The sequence below is a fragment of the Lipotes vexillifer genome, unplaced genomic scaffold (assembly GCF_000442215.2).
Source record: "Lipotes vexillifer unplaced genomic scaffold, Lipotes_vexillifer_v1.1 scaffold970, whole genome shotgun sequence".
NCBI lineage: Eukaryota > Metazoa > Chordata > Mammalia > Artiodactyla > Lipotidae > Lipotes > Lipotes vexillifer.
In genome coordinates, this window is record NW_006783115.1 from 747,723 (window position 1) to 767,847 (window position 20,125).

General features: G+C 44.6%; 1 protein-coding gene across 1 annotated transcript in view; it reads left to right on the forward strand.

Moving 5' to 3' along the window:
• Nucleotides 1-20,125, forward strand: part of KSR2 (kinase suppressor of ras 2) — a 412,338-nt gene that overhangs the window by 68,130 nt on the left and 324,083 nt on the right. Inside the window, exons 2-3 of the mRNA XM_007455851.1 lie at nucleotides 9,167-9,307; nucleotides 13,092-13,242. Coding sequence (XP_007455913.1) covers nucleotides 9,167-9,307; nucleotides 13,092-13,242 — 292 coding nt within the window. The remainder of the gene's footprint in view (nucleotides 1-9,166; nucleotides 9,308-13,091; nucleotides 13,243-20,125) is intronic.

Genomic DNA, 20,125 nt, shown 5'->3' on the forward strand with positions numbered 1-20,125 from the left:
ACTACCTTGTAAAATATTCTAGTGCCATAGGAGAGCTACTTAAGCTCCATGGCCCTCAGTTTCCTCATCTGTAAAATGGGGATATGTATGTGTGTGTATTTATATATAAATATTTATATATACTATATAGATATTTTTAAAATTTATTTAATGAAATGGCTAACATTGTGAATGACCCACATCTTTATTGTTGGCAAGTGTCTGATTTTCATGACATTTTTGACTAATTGTTACATAGATAATTCAAGCTTCTAGAAAAATTCCAAGATACACATGCACAGAGATGCAGAGATAATAACCCAGAGATGCAGCTGCTAACATTTTGGAGCATTGCCTTCTAGTCTTGTGTGTGTGCATGTGCCTATACATACATGCAGTTTATATTCAGAAAATGGGATTATACTGTTCCTGTTGTGTTTATGCACTTGGCAGTGGATCATAACATTCTTTGTGCGTCAACAAATAAGAGTTTGTTAGACTTGGGTTCATATCTTGATTCATGCACTTAGTAGCTCGGTGACCTTGGGCAAGTTATTTAACCTTTCTGAGCCTTGATTTTCTCAGTTGTGGAGTGGGGCAGTGATTGGACCTATGTTGTAATGTCACTGTGAGAATTAAATCAATAATTCATAAAAAGTGCTTATCACGGCACCTGGCTCAGAGAGAGCCCCTGTTAGCTGACAGCTGTGACTATCCTGCAGCACCAGTCCTGGGGACCTGGTGGAAAGAGCTGCTGATCCCCAGGGTCCCCATTTGGGAAATGCTGCTCCATCTCTGGCCAGTCCAACTTCACGTTCTGGGCAGTTTTCTGGGGTTTTCCCTGCTTGGACTAGCCATGCTCTTGTCCGGAAAGGTGATCTGTATTCCTGTTTGGCTCAAGGGGAAGCCCTGGACCTGTGGCTGCCGCCTCACACTCCATCTGCTTCCTACACCCATCTGTTTCCTCCATTCTAATGCATCATAGTGGGGATGCCCCTTGATTCTGGCTTCTGGGCAGGTGTAGGTCCAGTCTCTGGGTGACCCTGGAAACTCCTCCCCAGAATCCAAACATTCCTTCAACAAATAGTTAGGACACGGTGTTTTGTGAGGGGTGGGGTGGGGTGGGGCTCAGCCTGTCTTCTGCACAGACATTATCTCATGTGATGCCTCAGCAGGCATGTGAGCAAAGGTGATATATGCCCATTTTACAGATGAGAAAGTAGAGGCCCAGGGAGCTGATATGACTTGCCCAAGCCTCAGAACTGGAATTCAGAAACACACTTCTCCCACAACACCTAGTAGGCTTCCCAAAACGAGTGAGACTGTCTCCCTGCCCTTGAGGGGTTGATAGCCAACTTTTGGATTTCCCATTTGGTGAGAAGGACCTATAAACAACTCAGAGTGCAGCATCCTGGTAAAGAGAGGGAACTTTGGGATCATACCCTAGCTTTGTGGATCCAGGCAAGTGATTTCATGTTTTTGATGCCTCAGTTTTTTCGTTCACAGAATGGGCTCAGAACACCGGCCTCACAGCTAGCATTGCTGTGTGGATTTAAAAACAAACAAACACATTCAAAGCATTTATCTCACAGCACGGGCACACTGTGAGTATTCAGTGCACGGTGACTGCGCGATCATGGCCATTATTCCCCAGAATGCTTTATGGTAACTGACAAAGATGCCCCCAGCAGACATCCCAGAGATGCTCGCATCATGGGCTTTTGACCCTGGTATCAAAAGAATGCCTCATGCAGAAGATTAAAAAGAAAGAGGTAGTATGAAAAAGTACGAAAATACAGGGAGAGATCCTGGAGGCTTACTACCAAGGGAAAAAAGTATGATACAATTTATGTGAAAAAACCCACAGCCCTACCCATCAAACAACACTGCAGAGTTTCTACATGTATGTACATATATGTGAAAGTACATAGGAAAAGGTATGGAAAGAAGGACACCAAACAAATCTCAATAGTTACCCCCATTATCTTCAGGGAGAAGGAGGCCAGCATCGGTGGGAGTAGTGGCCACAGGTAGCTTTGGCTTTATCTGAAGTGTTCTAGCTTCTTCTCTACATAGAAAATATGTGGATGTGTTTATTAAATAAGTAAAGTAAATTAAAATAAAGTTATCTTTTCTGCAATATTGGGGCTTTGGAATCAGACTTGGGTTTGAATCCTAGCTCTCTACTTAAGTTGTGTGATGGTGAGCAAATGACTTAATTTCTCTGGGCATCATTTCTTCATCTGTAAAATGTAGATCTTGACAGCACCTAGCTCCGGGGGATGTGAGGATATATTAACATGATACATGTAAGAGCACATGGAAGTGCTCAATAATGGTACTTTTATTTTTATTTATTTATTTTTGCGGTACGCGGGCCTCTCACTGTTGTGGCCTCTCCCGTTGTGGAGCACAGGCTCCGGACGCGCAGGCTCAGCGGCCACGGCCCACAGGCCCAGCCGCTCCGCGGCATGTGGGATCTTCCCGGAGCGGGGCACGAACCCGTGTCCCCTGCATCGGCAGGCGGACTCTCAACCACTGCGCCACCAGGGAAGCCCCGGTACTTTTATTTTTATCGTTATGCTTATTTCACTTACTCTTCCAAATCTGAAAAGGGCTCCTTAATCCTTTAAGACTCCTGTGTCTTCATTACTCACCAATTATAATGCAAGGAAAACAGTTATAAATTTTATAATAGCGTATGTACAAATAAAATGCCAGAGGAGAATCGATAAAGACTTGCTGGAGAAGGTGACATCTGAGATGGGCTTTGGAGAGAAAGTCAGATTTTCATGAGTTGATGGGGTGCTATATCAATTAGCTATGGGTTCCACTAATGCTGCATAACAAACAATCACAAAACCTTAGTTGTATACAATATAAACTTTTATTGGTTCCCTGAAGATTAGTGGCTCTTCTGATCTTGACTGGGCTCACTCATAGCCACCCCCAGGAAACAATTTGCTTTTGGCTGAGCTAGGATGGCTTTGGCTTGGATGTCTGTGAAAACTTGACTTTGCTCTGTGTAGTTTCTCATCCTTCAGTGACTAGCTGACCAGCCTGGGCACATACTCATGGAGATTCAAGAGAGCAAGCAGAAACACACAAGGCCTCTTTCTATTGGCGGAGGCAAGTCACACTGGTTGGGTGCTGGCACCGATTCTGCCGTTTAGTGAGTTAACTGCAAGGTCATGTCACAAAGGATGTGGAGATAGGAGGGCTAAAGGATTCAGGTCGTCTTTACAATCTACCACAGGGGGACATGCAAAGGGCTTTTAGGTAGGAGGAGCCTGAGCAAATGCATAGAGAGGTGACATTGAGGTGACGTGTTTAGGGAATTGCATGGAAATGAGAGGCAAGGAGAATAATGGAGTTGAGATGAGCCCCAAATAATAGTCAAAAGAGTTTGAACATTATTCTATAGGCCAGTGTTGCCCAAACTCTTCAGTTTGTATCACCATCATACTTTTTGTCATATCTGTGTATTTTGCTATCAACCGAACCCAATTTTCTAAAAACATACATGTATCTAAAAATAAAGCTATGTACAACTATTGTAATGGAAAACTAGTATCATTTGCCATAAATGGAAGACAATCAAGAAAATAAATACAATGAAAATGTATCATTAAGTTGTTAAATACTGTTACCTGCCCAGGGCTGTGAGTCTGTGTCCTGCTGTCTGTTATAAAGAGAGATTAGCCAGTGTTAGGTGTTAAAGACATAATATCATTGAACTGAGACTGTCTCTTTGATATATAATTAGATGGCTGCAGGGAGATTAGGACAGGAAAGTATGTGCTCATTATGGGACCCAATGTTGCCATGCCTGGGTACCACCCCAAGTTACCAGTGGTACCGACACTTGGGAAATGCTGCTCTTCAAGCATGGGTGTTTGAGCAGTGACATGGTTCCATCAATCCTGCTAAATGTCCATTGACAGATGAATGGATAAAGAAGATGTGGTACATGTTTACAATGGAATACTACTTACAGCCATGAAAAAGAATGAAATAATGCCATTTGCAGCTACATGGATGAACTTAGAGATGATCAGACTAAGGGATGTAAGTCAGAGAAAGACAGATACCATATGATATCACTTATATGTGGAATCTAAAATACGACACAAATGAATATATCTATGAAACAGAAACAGACTCGCAGACATAGAGAACAGACTTGTGGTTGCCAGGGCGGAGGGAGTTGGGGATGGATTGGGAGTTTGGGGTTAGCAGATGCAAACCATTATAGGTAGAAAGGATAACAACAAGGTCCTACTGTACAGCACAGGGAACTATATTCAGTATCCTGAGGTGAACCATAATGGAAAAGAATTTTTACAAGAATGTATATATATATACGTACAGCTGAATCACTTTGCTGCACAGCAGAAATTAACACGACATTGTAAGTCAACTATACTTCGATTGAAAAGAAAAGTTCACACTTCCAAATCAAATTGCTCTCTGGTGGTGTTCTCAATGGTTTCTCACATTCTCACTGACATTGGGTAGCATCAGCGTTAAAAAATATTGCCAACCCTATCCAAACATTTTTTTCCACTGATAAGCAGCTAATGCATATACATCGTATTTTCTAAGATTGCTACAGATGTGCAAACAGGAAAAAAATAGGTCACCCGTAATCTTAATTTTGTTATATACCCTCCCAAGGCTTTTTGCATCTATACTCATATAGTTTTATAAAACTTTTAATACATTATTTATACACTACAAATATTATACATATTTTGTACATCTTTAAATGGTATGCTACTATATGAATACATTGTAATTTATTTACATCAGCTCTTATCACTGAAGAGTTGGATTGTTTCCAGTCTTTCATGGCTATTATCCACCTGGGGCAAGACTTCATGAATATCCTTACTTATTTCTTTAGGATAAAGCCCTAGAGCTTAGAAATATAATGAGGGTGACAGATGTGAACCAAATGTATAATTTAAAATTTTCTAGTAGCCACATTAATAAAGAAACAACTGAAATTCATTTTAGTAATATATTTTATCTAACCCAATGTATCCAAAAGATTATCACTGAAACATGTAATCCATGTAAAAATATTAATGAGATATTTTATGTTATTTTTTTCCTATCAAGTCTTTGAAATCCAATGTGAATTTTACACTTACAGCACATCTCAATTCAGACCCTAAAATGTCAAAGTTAAAGTAAAATGTAGCTCTGTCAAAACGATAAGTTTATGTTTAACAGAAAAATACTGTACGTGGCTTCCATTTTCAAATTTAAATTAAATAAAATTTTAAATTCCATTCCTTAATCACCCTATAGCAATACCCTAAGTGTTCAGTTAGCCACATGTAGCTGGTGAAATGACCATTTTGGACATCTGACACCAAGATTAAGTCAGTTTCACTCATGTCTGCTTCTCAACGTGTGAAACCAGAGCAGAGTTGGGGGTGGTGCCTGGATATCGGATTTGAGAATCCATCGGCTAACATCAACATCTGAAGCAACGGCAACAACAACAAGGCATGCCGTAGGATCCAGCAATCCCACTCCTAGGCACGTATCTAGAGAAAACCGTAATTTGAAAAGATACATGCACCCCAGTGTTCATAAGCAGCAGAGTTTACAATAGCGAAGATACGGAAACAACTTAAATGTCCATTGACAGATGAATGGGTAAAGAAGATGTGGTACGTATATACAATGGACTACTACTCAGCCATAAAAAAGAATGAAATAATGTCAGGTGAAGCTACATGTACGCAACTAGAGATTATCATGCTAAGCGAAGTAAGTCAGAAAGAGAAAGACAAATACCATATGATATCACTTATATGTGAAATCTAAAATATGACACAAATGAACTTATCTACAAAACAGAAACAGACTCACAGACATAGAGAACAGACTTATGGTTGCCAAGGCGGGGTAGGGGAGGGATGGATTGGGAGTTTGGGACTAGCAGTTGCAAACTATTGTATATAGGATGGATAAACAGCAAGGTCCTACTGTAGAGCACAGGGAACTATATTCGATATCCTGTGATAAACCATAATGGAAAAGAATATGAAAAAGAATATATATAGCTAGATATATACATATCTATATCTATCTATATCTATATCTGAATCACTTTTCTATTCCCCAGAAACTAACACAACGCTGTAAATCAACTACACTTCAATTTAAAAAAAAACAAAAACAAGGGCTTCCGTGGTGGCGCAGTGGTTGAGAGTCCGCAGGGGACACGGGTTCGTGCCCCGGTCCGGGAAGATCCCACATGACGCGGAGCGGCTGGGCCCGTGAGCCATGGCCGCTGGGCCTGCGCGTCCGGAGCCTGTGCTCTGCAACGGGAGAGGCCGCAGCAGTGAGAGGCCCGCGTAGCGCAAAAAACAAAAACAAAAACAAAAACAAGGCAGGCAGCAGAACTAGGGTGAGAGGGCAGCCCAGCAGGGGTCAGGGTTCATGAGGGCAGCACCCTGGCAGGGCAGTGGCCTGGTGGAGTTAGGGAATTCGCTAAATTCACCAGACGGAGCCAATAAGTAAATATATTGAGGATTGTTTTTCTCACTGCCTGAGAAGAGTGATACAAATGTGGGGAGGGAAAATGCTAGAATAAACCCTATGGTGTTGGATTGGGATTACAGGTATCAGTTATCAATACATATAAATAACAAAATAAATATAGGTGCAGATTTATGTATCTACGTATTCACATATGCATTGCACATACATATGTTGCCTAGGCTGTCTACTAAGGGGACTGGAAATGATGACACCTCAGTATCAATAATCTCACCAAGTACCCAGATCTTGGCTTCTGAATACCATATTCCGCTCAGAGGAACCAACACTCACTCCTTGGAGAAATGATGGATTCCAGGGCTGGGGCAGGAAAAGAATAAGATGACCCTAGAAATTTTTGTTGTGTCAGAGAGTAAGGAAGTGCTCAAAGAATGATGGGGAACGTGTCAAAGTGTACTTATTTCTTTTGTGTGGTTTTCCATACCTGCATAAAGAGAATAGTTAAAACAAGTCGTAAAATAAAACAACAGACAGACATGAGAGATCTATAGATGTCTTAGTTGAGAGCCCAGCTTTGAAGTCTCAGTAGGTCAGACCCTATTCATTCAGAAATAAGCTAGAGAAAAAAATATTCTTTTTGACATTTTCTATTCTAACACTCGAAATTGAGATTCTAAATGAAAAGCATTCTAGGTACATTAGCATAAGGTGATTTTTGTGCCGTTATTGCAATAGAATGTGGGCTGATCAAGAATGGCAACTTTGGGACTTCCCTGGCTGTCCAGTGGTTAAGACTCCATGCTTCCACTGCAGGGGGCACGGGTTCGATCCCTGGCTGAGGAACTAAGATCCCACATGCTGCGCGGCACGGCCAAAAATATAAACTAATTAAAAAATTCTCCTTTAAAAAAAAAAAAAAAGAATGGCAACTTTCTCTTTACTAGTAAGGTGAATAAAATTAACGTTAACTTAAACACCGGTTTTCTGATTTCTTCCAGTGGGCTTCAGTGTCAGGTGAGCTCTCCTAGACGGCAACAGGGATGCTCCGGCAGCTCCTGGCTTCGCCGGCGCCCTCCTGACAATTCCAGTGGGAAGTGGGAGCTGTCCTCTGAGTGCTTGGGAAGGGTTGATGGGGAGATTTCTCGGCGGCCCAGCCTGGCTGCTCCAAAGGCTGCAGCCAGGCCTGGGTCACATGCCCACCCTGCAGCCTGGTGGCGGTGGGGTGGGTGGGTGAAGCCAGCCTCACCTCAGCCATATGAACTGGGAGCCGAAGAAGGAGGTTCCCCAGAAGAAAGCTGAAATAGTCTTTGTATGGAGACCAGCTAGACAGAAACAGGTGCCCACTGCTGTCATGCCCTGCTCCAAATGATGTGATCCTAGAATTCCGGGACCGCCTTCTTGATAAATATTGGCTGACAGGTGCTTTAAAATGTCAAAGGCATTTGTATAACTAAGGATTTTTATTTTTGTTTCATTGAGTTATCTTTATTAAATAGCTTTTAAATCACAAAAATGATAACATGCGTTGAGTAACTATTGAAACAAAGCAAAAATATATAAAGAAACACAACCGTTTTTTCCTCACCCCGTCTATAGAGCTTCCCCATCCCAACTTAGCAGGCTGGGGTGTGTCTTGCACACTTTTTTCTCTGCCCATGCACACCTATTGCCTTTCTTTTGTTAATGTTGTTAGTTTTTACATGATAGGCAATAAAAAAAAAACCTTTCCTTTTTCATGGCATGGCATCCCTCTGGAAGCATGGGTTCAGGTCCATCTCATTTTATTTTATTTTTTAAATTTATTTTTTGCCCACACCATGCGGCATGCGGATCTTAGTTCCTGGATGAGGGATCGAACCTGTGCCCCCTGCGGTGGAAGCATGGAGTCTTAACCACTGGACCTCCAGGGAAGTCCCGGGGTCCACCTCACTTTAAAAGTATTTGTTAATTTATGAATACTTGCATGTGACTTAAGATTGAAATAGTAAAAAAGGGGTTAAACAAAATGTTCCTCTCACCTCTGTCCCCCTCCCTCCCTCTTTCCTTCCCTAGAAGATTAGGGATCTTTCCAGAGAGCGTCTGCATTTACAAAGATACACAAATGTAAACATTTCCCACATGAATAAGAGAGTATTTATTTTTATTTATCAGCATATCTTGTCTTAGTACACAGCACACTTCCCCTTTTTGTTTTACAGCTGCATAGAGTTCCGCTGTGTGTGTGTGTCCTCATGTATGATGAGTCTCCTACCGATGGCTCCTCAGGGTGTTTGCAGTCTTTTGCCATTGCAAACAGAACTGCAGGAAATATCTTTCTCCACAGTCATTTGGCACAGGATGGGGTGTCTGTGGGAGGAGTTCCTACAAGTGCAACTGTGAAGGTCAAAGGATTGGTGCAGTGGAGATGTGGATGGATACAGTCCAAACCCCGCCCCCACTACACGGGTACAACGCACGCCGTCCTCCCCACCAGAATCCTGGAACCTGCCTGCGTGCCCATCTTCACCAACACAGTTGGGACATGAGTGGAAACTGGGTCTCACTGCAGTTGAAGCGGTCTTTAAAACGCGGAGTTGGGGGGTGCGGCGGGGACATTGGGGAGATGCTTGCCTCTCCTCCTTGCGGCAGTGCCTCTGAGACGTGTCCTCTGTTCTCTGTGTCTCCGCAGAGCAAGCTGGTGAAATACTTCAGCCGGCAGCTGTCCTGCAAAAAGAAGGTAGCCCTGCAGGAGCGCAATGCCGAGCTGGACGGCTTCCCCCAGCTCCGGCACTGGTTCCGGGTCGTCGACGTGCGGAAGGAAGTCCTGGAGGTGACTGGAGGCGGCCCCTGCCCTCGGCCCCTTACTGGCCGGCAGCCAGCGCCCGCAGGCAGTGGGTTTTTGGCTGTGTCTGGCTCATAGTAGGACTTAAATACGTGTTGGATGCAGGCACGGAGCATCGCTGATGCTGTCTGAATGGGGTCATTACGAGTGTGGTTCTAGGGGCTTCCCTGGCGGTCCAGTGGTTAAGAATCCAGGCTTAGGTTCGATCCCTGGTTGGGGAACTAAGATCCCACATGCTGTGAGGTGTGGCCAATAAAAAAAAAAAAAAGAGTGTGGATCTAGAGTCAGATAGACCCTCTTTCAGCTCTGCCACTTAAGGACTCAGTCTCCTGGGCCAAATCACTTTACCTCTTAGATAAGTGCTGTCCAGCAGAATGTTCTACTATGGTGGAAATATTTCATATCTGTGCTGCCTGATGCGGTAGCCACCAGCCACATGTAGCTACTGAGCACTTGAATTGTGGTTAGAGCATGTGACTGAGGAACTCAATTTTTAATTGTATTTAATGTTCATTAATGTGGCCAGTGGCCACCATACTGGGCAGCATATCTTAGGACATTGTTTTCTCATCTGTTCAATGGGGTAATGGTTGTCTCCTCTTCTTAAGTAGTTGGCATGATAAAATGAGATGATCTGTGTAAAATGTTCAGCCCATAGTCTGGAACCTAATAGTACCCAGGAAATGTCAACTTATTATTGTTGTTGCTGTTACTGAAAACTTTGGAAGTAATAGGTTTTCTAGTGACAAAACCAGAACACCTGTTGTCTTGTGTCCACGCTCCAGGAGTGGATCACATCCTTAAGGTTTCAAGGATGGTGAGATTTCCTTACCCTCTGGGATCTTGGGTCCCCCCTGTTTTCAGTGACTGGGTGGAAACTTTCCTAATAAAATCAGCTCTCATTCATTGAATCTTCAGTGCCAGGCATAGTATTGAGGGTTTTACATGCAGGATCTCAACTCTTGAGACTGTTCAGACCCTCACAACGACCTTTTGAGGTAGGTATGACTTTTACCCCATTGTACAGAGCAGGAAGCCGAGGCTAGAAGATGGAGGGAGTTACCCTGCTCGTGAGTGGGCGGGGCTAGCAGGGAAACCCAGCTCAGATGGACTCCAGAGTGTGAAGTGGGAAGCACGGTGCTTTCTCCTTGTTTTCCTGTTGGGGGGCCTCCCTGAGCTGGGGAGAGGGTGTTCTGGGCGCCCCCCTCACCTGCAGGACCAAGTGCCATTTCTCAAGGCAACCCCTGCTTCCTGCTCGAAGAGGCCTGGAAGATCCTTTTGTCTTTTTTATACCTTGTTCCCAATGTGATATTGCCTGAGGCTGCTACATATAACAGTCCTGAGCTGGGGATACAGAACCCTCACATTCCCCTCTCCCCCCGCCCGCATCTTGCGCATACACACCAGATGGTGTAGGAGTCTCTGTTTCTTAATATCATTCCCAGGATGGCGGTTTCGTGTGAATATCCTTAAAATGAAAGGTCCCATAAAAGTACAGACAGTACATTTTATGTGCATGGCTCCATACACGTTTCAGAGGCTTTCGGGACCATTTATTTATCAATTGAGGCGAATAAGACCGAGACAAACCTTCAGGGGTTGAAAACTAGTGGCCCTCTGCTGTATCTTGTATCTGAGGCACAGATATTTTTTGTTTGTCTTCAAAATTATTTTTGAGCCAGTATTTAAAAGTCGGAAGAGTCTGCATAAAAAACTCAGATCTGCGGCTTCTCTCGAAAAATCGGAATTGCTGACCTCACAGAACTGAATTCCTGTCTGGTGTCAGTGAACCGAATCCTGCTGCCCCTTAGGATCCCGCAGGCTAGTTCTCAGCTTTGCTCATTTACATTTACCTGGCCTGCAGGTGCCTGGGCTCTGGCTCTTATCTTAGTCTATGAGAATCGAGTCCAAGGCCACCAACCAGGCGGTGTGGACGGAGCTGGGTTTCCAGCTCTCTGTCTGCAGCTCACGCGTGTGTCCCCCAGACGGCCCCCTTATGTGGAAGAACCAGCAGTATGGAGAAAGCTCCTAAGTGAGACTGCCTGGGTTCACACTTACTCACAGTGTGACCCTGGGTGACGATGGTCTAACTTCTCTGAATGCCAATGTCCTAGTTACAGACTGATGATGATGGTAAAAGTACCTGCTTTATGTGGTCTCTGTGACCTTTAGAGAAAATCCATGAAAAGCAAAACAGTGTTCTATTTCAATTATTATTATTATGAATAAATCGAACAGAAGTGCCTCTCCTCTTTTGGCCCAAGCTAGTTAAAGCCTTCTCCATTTTTTTCTGTCATTCTTCCTTCTGTGATTTGTGTGTGTGTGTGAACCGTCAACTTCAGTGTAAATTGAGTATTTTGGAGGGTAAATTATAGGATTAAAATGCACAAGTGGATCTTGCAGCAAAGAGGAGAATTCTTTTATGTTGTGAATCATCCCTTCTAAATGTAATTCATTTCATACTTTCAAATCCTGGTGCATCACCTTTCTTAATGTGGACTTCCCTGTAACAGTCCCTATTTGAGAAAGCTGCTATGTGACTCATTATTGTTCTTTCTCTGCCCATGACCTAGTGAGTTGGAGAGGCACTGATTGGGTTTCAGCTTTTGACCGGCAGTTTTTTTTTTTTTCCCATAGAATTTTTGTGTCGATGCAGTTTTCGTCTTTCTGACTGCCAGATTAAGGCGGGGGCGGGGTGGGGCAGGATGGTTTCTCACTTGTTTGTAATACACAGATATGGCCACAAGAGGGCGGAAGTACTCCGTAATATTGCCTTAGAACCGCCATTCTTTGCTATCTAAAACTCTTATTTTAATAATAGTAATAATAATAATAAATGTAAAATGTTGGTTACCAATAAGTGCTATAATGTGAAGGGTATTTTTTTGTAGATGCGTAAATATAGAAGTTTGACCAATTTCCAGGTGTGTCCATATTGTGGTGTATAGGGACACACTGCTTCGGGGAAGGGAGGGATGGTTGCTGGCGGTGGTGAAGGGACAGCTGACCAACACAGTTATAGCCGGCAATCCTACCTTTCCTCCAGCCCATCTCTTCAGCGGTGTCCCTTTCCCCACTCCATGCTATACTCCACTTTGTCTTGGGTTGCAAAGTCTTGCCCCATCAGGCTCAGACACAAATCCTGTTTGATTGACAGCACTGAACCACCCACAGGGTTCCAGCCCCCCTTTCCCCTTAGGGTTCCTGAACCCCCAATCTGAGCCCTAGAATGTGTGGCTGGGAAAGAGAGAAGAAAAGGGAAAGGAGATCAGCCATCAGGAGACTTGGGCTGTCCAGTTTTCTCTGCTCTTATTAGTTCACCCTGGATTTGGGACACATCATTGCAGTCCAAGCTGGGCAGGAGGCATGGAAGGCCTTCCAAGATGAGTAAATTGGAGCCCTGCCTATAAGGAGTTCAAAACTGCATGGGGAGACAGGTAATTAACTGCCACCATTTACAGAGCTCTGACTATGTGCTAAGCATACCTGCTACCTTACAGAGCACATGAGCTTAAGATTCCCACTTTTCAGGTGAGTAAAGTGAGGCTCAGAGAGGTTAAGTGATTTGCCCGGGATCATCTAGCTAATGAGTGGCAAAGCTGAGATTCAAACGCAGGCCTGTCTGACCGGAGTGAGGAGACCCAACCATTATGCCAAGCCGACATCCACCGAGAGCCTGGCGTTCCTCTAGGTACCACTAGAGGGCGACATGGAGGCCTCCCCTCGGGGTGCTTCCGGTCTGTTTACCCTCCTTCTCTCTTCCCTCCGCTAGGAGATCACCCCGGGCCAGCTGAGTCTGGAGGACCTCTTGGAGATGACGGACGAGCAGGTGTGTGAGACCGTGGAGAAATACGGGGCCAACCGGGAGGAGTGTGCCCGCCTCAATGCCTCCCTCTCCTGCCTACGGAACGTCCACATGTCAGGTGAGCAACCGCAGGGGGATGGAAACGCGTCCCCGACGTGTGCCGCCATTCTTCCGGGTTCCTGTGCCCGCACCTGCGGGCCAGGATGAGGCAGAGCCAGCTCTGGATGGTGTGTACCGCTCATGAGCAGAGGAAAGAGGGGCCTGGAATTTGGAGCCAGAAGAAGTGGTCAGGGCAGCTACTCTTGCCCAAGGGAGACCTTCTGAGGTTGTAGGACCTGGGGTTCTGGATAATTAGGGTCCAGATATGGAAATATTGGGCGTGAGTGAAGGACTAGGGTCTTTTTTTTTTTGCTCCGCAGCACGTGGGATCCTCCCGGACCAGGGCCTTGTGTCCCCTGCATTGTCAGGTGGACTCCCAACCGCTGCACCACCAGGGAAGTCCCTAGGGTCTTTTTACCTTATACACTGGGAAGTGCCTTTGTATTTTGGCTCAGCATCTAACTTCTTACTTTTCTTTTTCCATAAATAATATACATTCATTGTAAAATAAATTAGAAAATAGATTTAAAAAAACCCCCAAGTCCCCACCCTCTACTGTTATCATTTTGGTATAATTTTTGGTATAATTCTTCCTGACAAATGGGTATGTGTATAGTTTCTCTAAACAATAAACGATAAAACCATGAAGCTAGGATTATCCATACATATTATTTTGAAACCTGCTTTTTTCACCTAACAAAATAACCTCTGGTTTGTTTTTATCAGTTTGAGGCCCAACATTGTAATCTTTCTTTGCTATTTTTCATTAATTTCTCAAATACCTGTTTGCCCTGATTAGCAGGACACCAAACATCATTCTGATTGAGGCTTCCTGCTTTCTTCTAGCCTCATGATTTTTCCACTGTCTCTGGGGCCTTTTCAGTCCTAATCGATCAGCTCTGCAAACAGCCAAAGAAAAGCTTACTGGTCCACCTGCATGGTTGTTTCAGTTCCCACCACAAGGAGTCACTGTTGAGCACTAGTCGGGCACTGATAAACAGTCAGGTGGCTGTTCACCTATAGGTGCCCTAGCTGGATTCAACATGCAACATTCAACGAGTATTTGTGGAGTGATTATGTGTGCCAGCAGGGCTGGGCATACAGAAGTGGACAAAAAAGAGCATGTTTGAAACAGGTCATTGGCCCAGCTCCCCCATGCATGCCCTTTTGGATTCTTTCTTGCTAGCAGACTCTAATGATGGCTACGATCATCATCAAATAGCCCTGAATTGGGGGCTCTTCTGTCATTGAAGGGTGTTTGGTAGCATTCCTGGCCTCCACCAGTAGAGGTAACGCTAGATACCAGTAGCACCCCTGCCCCATCCCTGTCATGACAAACAGAAATGTCTCCAGATGTTTCTAAATGTTCCAGGGAGGGTGCAGAATTACCCCTGGTTGACTAGCTATAAATGTCATGTTATTCTTCACTCTAGTACAATGCTATTGACTCACCTAATATTCACATAGTTTAAAAAGGCCTCTCAATCACTCAGTGCAGACAAAACCTGCTTCAAGGGGACTTTTTCTCTCTACCTACTGTGAGAAGCAGCTGGTAATTTTCTCGCCTTTAAAAAATTGCACTGAATTACAATGTTATATCATAAACATCTTCCTTTGTCAATAAATGTATTTCCTGCTCATTTTTAATGCCTGAAATCTGCCACCCTTTATTCCACCGGCCTCCTATTTCTAGAAATATAGGTTGTATCCGTTTTTTTTCCTGTTATAAGCATTGCTGCAGTGAACAACTTTGAGTGTTAACTTTGGGTACATCCTTGGCGATCCCTGTAGTGTGAATTCATAGGAGTGGAGTTCCTGCAGCAAAGTGTTTACATATTTTAAGACTTCTGGTGAATGTCGCCATATGGCTTTCCAAAAATTCGTACCAATTTATGCCTCTCCCTCCCACCGCCCCCCACAATGCATGAGAGTGAGCATTTGAGGTTAGGTTCTTTTTTTTATTTGTTTGTTTATTTGTTTTTTTAAACATCTTTATTGGAGTATGATTGCTTTACAATGCTGTATTAGTTTCTGCTGTATAACAAAGTGAATCAGCTATACGTATACATATATCCCCATATCCCCTCCCTCTTGCGTCTCCCTCCCACCCTCCCTATCCCACCCCTCTAGGTGGTCACAAAGCACCGAGCTGATCTCCCTCTGCTATGCGGCTGCTTCCCACTAGCTATCCGTTTTACATTTGGTAGTGTATATATGTCCATGACACTCTCTCACTTCATCCCAGCTTACCCTTCCCCCTCCCTGTGTCCTCAAGTCCATTCTCTATGTCTGTGTCCTTTATTCCTGTCCTGCCCCAGGTTCTTTACAACCATTTTTTTTTTTTAGATTCCATATATATGTGTTAGCATACGGTATTTGTTTCTCTCTTTCTGGCTCACTTCACTCTGTATGACAGACTCTAGGTCCATCTGTGAGGTTAGGTTCTTAATTGCTTTTCAGAGTTAATATCTTCTCTTCAGAGTTGCGCTACTGAGTTTGGAAAAGTTCTTATAAATGAGCTGGCCCCCAGTTCTTCCTGAGAGAGGGGTTTATGTCACCTCTCCATGGGCTGGGCCATCATCCTTTGTAACATCCTAGGCTCGGTGAGACCTTGAGAGGGCCTCTAATCAGGTATTTTTCAATTTTTTTAAAATCAAGATACACAGTAACGAATATGATTTATATTGCAACCCTGTACACACACACACATACACAAATACACATGCATGTACACATTCACATACAGAACTAAAAGGAGTTTCATGAAACAATACTCATTCTTACTATACATGATATTTTATACACTTTTTTCTATTTTATTCCATATCATTTTCCAAATGCTGGTGATGACCCACCACTTTGATTTCACACCCCACTTTTGGACTGTGAGCCACAGTTTGAAAAAAACACTGATATAATTAATCAATCCTCCCGCCACCACCAACCCTTCCTAGGCAGCTGAGTTTCCTTTGATGATGTCCTACCTCTGATGCCACTCTTTGAGCCACTGGGACCTTGAAAGCAGTGACCAAGGGCTGTGCTCATGCCCAGATTCCTCCAGCGCCAGGGTCAGCCTGGAGAGAACCTCAGCTCAGTAAAGCACTATCCACTCAGCTCTGAGTCTCCTTAACATCGTACTCTACTTCTGTCTTTCCTCAATGTTATGGTGCCACTCTTCACATTTTAAGTTTAATTTAAACATTTTTAAGGAGTTTTTTGTTTTTTTTTTTTTTAATGGATACCTCTCTTCCTTAGTAGCCTTAAAGCTGCAAGAGGGCAGGGATCATACCTGTTTTTATACGCCATTTTATTCCCAGCTACAAATCTAGCCCATAGGAGGGACTCAATAAATATCTCTGAGTCAATGCACCTTCCCGCTCATGTAGCCCAGGAAAACTCCCCAGTGCCTTAATGAACAGTCTTTCTTATGGATTGCAAAGCACCTCAGGATCTGGCTCCCATTTGGAAGCCCACTGTTCACATTTCCCCCGCAAGCCCTAAATATCCAATTAATCTATTAGTTATTTAGGGTTTCCTAGGTCAGACATGGATTTTGCCTCTTGGTACTCACCCCTCTGCCTAGAATTCCCTTCCCCTTTGTCCTCCTGGTGAATCCCTGTTTATTCTCAGGCCCAACTCCTGCCTCGAAGCTTCTGCACTTTGTTGAATGAAAAGTTTTGTGGGAAAGCCGCCTGACATGCTTGCTACTGATCTCCACCAGGGGGAAGCAGTGAGCCATCCTCAAAGGATTCTTGCTTTAAATTCTCTTCGCTCAAAAATTATCATTGGTGGGCTTCCCTGGTGGCGCAGTGGTTGAGAGTCCGCCTGCCGATGCAGGGGACACGGGTTTGTGCCCCGGTCCGGGAAGATCCCACATGCCGCGGAGCGGCTGGGCCCGTGAGCCATGGCCGCTGAGCCTGCGCGTCCGGAGCCTGTGGTCCGAAACGGGAGAGGGCACAACGGGGAGAGGCCCGTGTACTGCAAAAAAAAAAAAAAAAAAAAAAAAAAAAAAAAAAAAAAAAAAAAAAAAAAAAAAAAAAAAAAAAAAAAAAAAAAAAAAAAAAAAAAAAAAAAAAAAAAAAAAAAAAAAAAAATTATAATTGGTTTCTTGAAGCTTCGAACTATCTTGGGAGCTGGCTGGTTCCTGTCATTTCCTGCCCTTCACCTTAACCAAAAATGTTATCCTAAACTAGAGAAAAAAACAAGTGTCTTTCGCACCAGACTCTTGTTTCTTGAGAGTCTTACCATATTCAGCTTGGTATTCCCAGCTCTCAGCCAGAAAGCTGGAGTCTCCTACAGTGATAAAATCAGATATTTTAAATTCTGGTGTGTAGTGGGGACTCAATGCACGTTTGTTGAGGGACTGAAGGAATACAAGTTGTGATGAGAAACTCGTATGGAAACCAAACATATGGAGACAAGGAAGCTTTATGTCTGGCCAGGAATGCATGTAATCTCAGTCTCTCTCTTTCTTAGAGCATAGGGGCAGCTTGATTTTAGAGTTGTTAACTCTAATCTTAGTTTTCTCCTTGGGTTTTGGGGCTATCCTTATTTCCCAGTGCCCAAGGAACCCCAAAGATAGGAAAGCTTAACCCTTTCATCTCTTCTCACATCTTGTTAGGTCAGCCTTAGCCTGACACCAAAGAATGTGCAATCATTCCTTCAACAAGCTCCAGGGACCCCGAAGCCAGGATATCCGAACCGTTCCTTATCACATCTGCTATGGCCTGAAACCACAAACATTCATTCACTCATTTAACAAAGTTTATCGAATGCCTACAGTATGCCAGGCACTGTTCTAATCTCTGAAAATGTATGCTTAGATGTCTGTCCTTATGGAGTTTACATTCTAGTGGGGGAGACAGGCAATAAATTATATCATAATAAGCATATACATTAGAAAGTGTGTTAGAATAAGTGCTGTGGAGCATTTCAAGCCTGGAGACCTCAGGTAGGAAGACCACGGGCTCCCTTCCTGACACTTCCTTTCCTGGGTCACAGCTGCCCTATCAGAGGAGAGCCTGGTGGGGGTGTGGCTCAGGTATCCGAGCGCTGTTGCCAGGACTGTCTCTTTTCTGATATTTGCTCTTTCTTTCTATGCTGTTTCTTGGCTTTTTGATTATTTTTAGCCTACTAATGTGTGGTCATTTGTATCTTCACTTTCTGAAGGAAAAACCCAGGTTCAACATAATGGAAGACCCTGCTTTTCTGCCTCCCTCTCTCCCACCCCTCCCTCCTGTACACATGTATCAAGCACTCACTGCACATCTGGTACTGTGCTGGGTTCCAGGGCCTGATGACTTTCTTGGGGCTTCAGGGTAGAGCTGAGACCAAGAAGAGGAAGGGGGAGGTCTCTTAATGACCCGGGGGCGGCGGGAGCGCATCGAAGTGCCTTGCTTCTGCAAGGGAGCTTGGAGCATCCCAGGCGTGGAGAGACCAGTGTGGCTGGCCCACTGGGAATGCTGGGCAGAGAGGTGGGAGCTGGCATCAGACAGGGGGCAGGGCCACGGCACAGAGCTTGCATGGCAGGGTTTTGAGTAGAAGATGCCTGGGTTACTTGTCCAGTTTTCAAACAAACACCCTGGCTGCAGAGTGGGTGGGTGGCTTGGAGTGAGATGCCAGGAAGCGTAAGAGGAGCCCAGGGTGCCACTGGCAAACAGGTGTCCCGGGAGCTTGCTTTGTTGAGCCCCCCTCCAACTCCTCCTTTTGAGTTTCGGGGGTGGGTGGAGGGGCAGGGAACTGGCAGCCAGGAGGAAAACAGGATGCAGAGTGGCCCTGAAATAGGACAGCCTCAGATGCTCTCTGGTATCTCCGCAGTTTGGGTATTGAATGAAGCCCACCAGAACCCCGCCTTCCACTCTAGCCTTCCTTCCACGGGAACAAAGAGTAGGAACCATCTTGATTGCCCTATTGTTCCAGTTGCTTCTAACTTTGGGAGGGCTGGGCTGGGTGGCGGCGGAAGAGCCGCCGTGTCTGGTGTGTTCCAGCACCATGTCCTCCCCCGTTCTCCAGTGTCCTGTTCTGTGGGCTCTCAGGAATCCCTTACACAGCGTGACTCCACGTTAGGACTCCTGATTGCAAGCGACAGAAACCCTTCCGCAGACACGGCTCATTCATTCACTATAAATTTCGATTGAACAGCCTTTGTTTCGGTCTCGGTGGGGGACTAGGGACACAGTGGCGGGCAAGGCCAGCCAGCTTCCGCGGACCTTGTGTTCCAGACCCGAGCTGTCCAATATGGCGGCCACTAGACTCACGTGGTGAATTAAACTTATGTTCATTGAAGTGAAATAAAATTAAAATTTCACCTCTTCCATGGCACTAGCTGCACTTCAAGTGATCCATAGCCACCTGTGTCTAGTGGCTACCCTATTGGCACAGCATGGTTCTAGGTCGTTTCCATCATCACAGAAAGTTCTGTTGGACAGCACTTTTCTAGAATATGTCGAGAGAAACAATCCACAAGAGAAATAACAAACGGTGATCAGTTTTATGTGGAGAATTAAAATAGGATGATAAGAATGGTGGCTAGGTGGCCGGCTTTGATGGGGTGGCCACAGAGGGAGGGTCAGTCAGAGCTCTACCAGAGAAGCAGAACCGGTAGATTAAATATATTAAGAGATTCATTGCAAGGATGTGGTTTATGTGATTGTGGTGACTGGCTGGGTAGGTCTGAAATCCGTGGGGTAGGCGGTCAGGAAGGGCGGGCTGGAATGATTGGGCATGAGCTGAAGTTGCTGTCCATGGGCAGAGTTTCCTTTTCTTCAGGGAAGCCTTAGTTCTGCTCTTAGCGCCTTTCAGTGGATCGAGTCAGCCCTTCCAGATTATCGAGGGTAATCTCCCTTACTTACAGCCAACTGACTGTGGACTTTAATCACATCTACAAAATACCTTCACAGCAG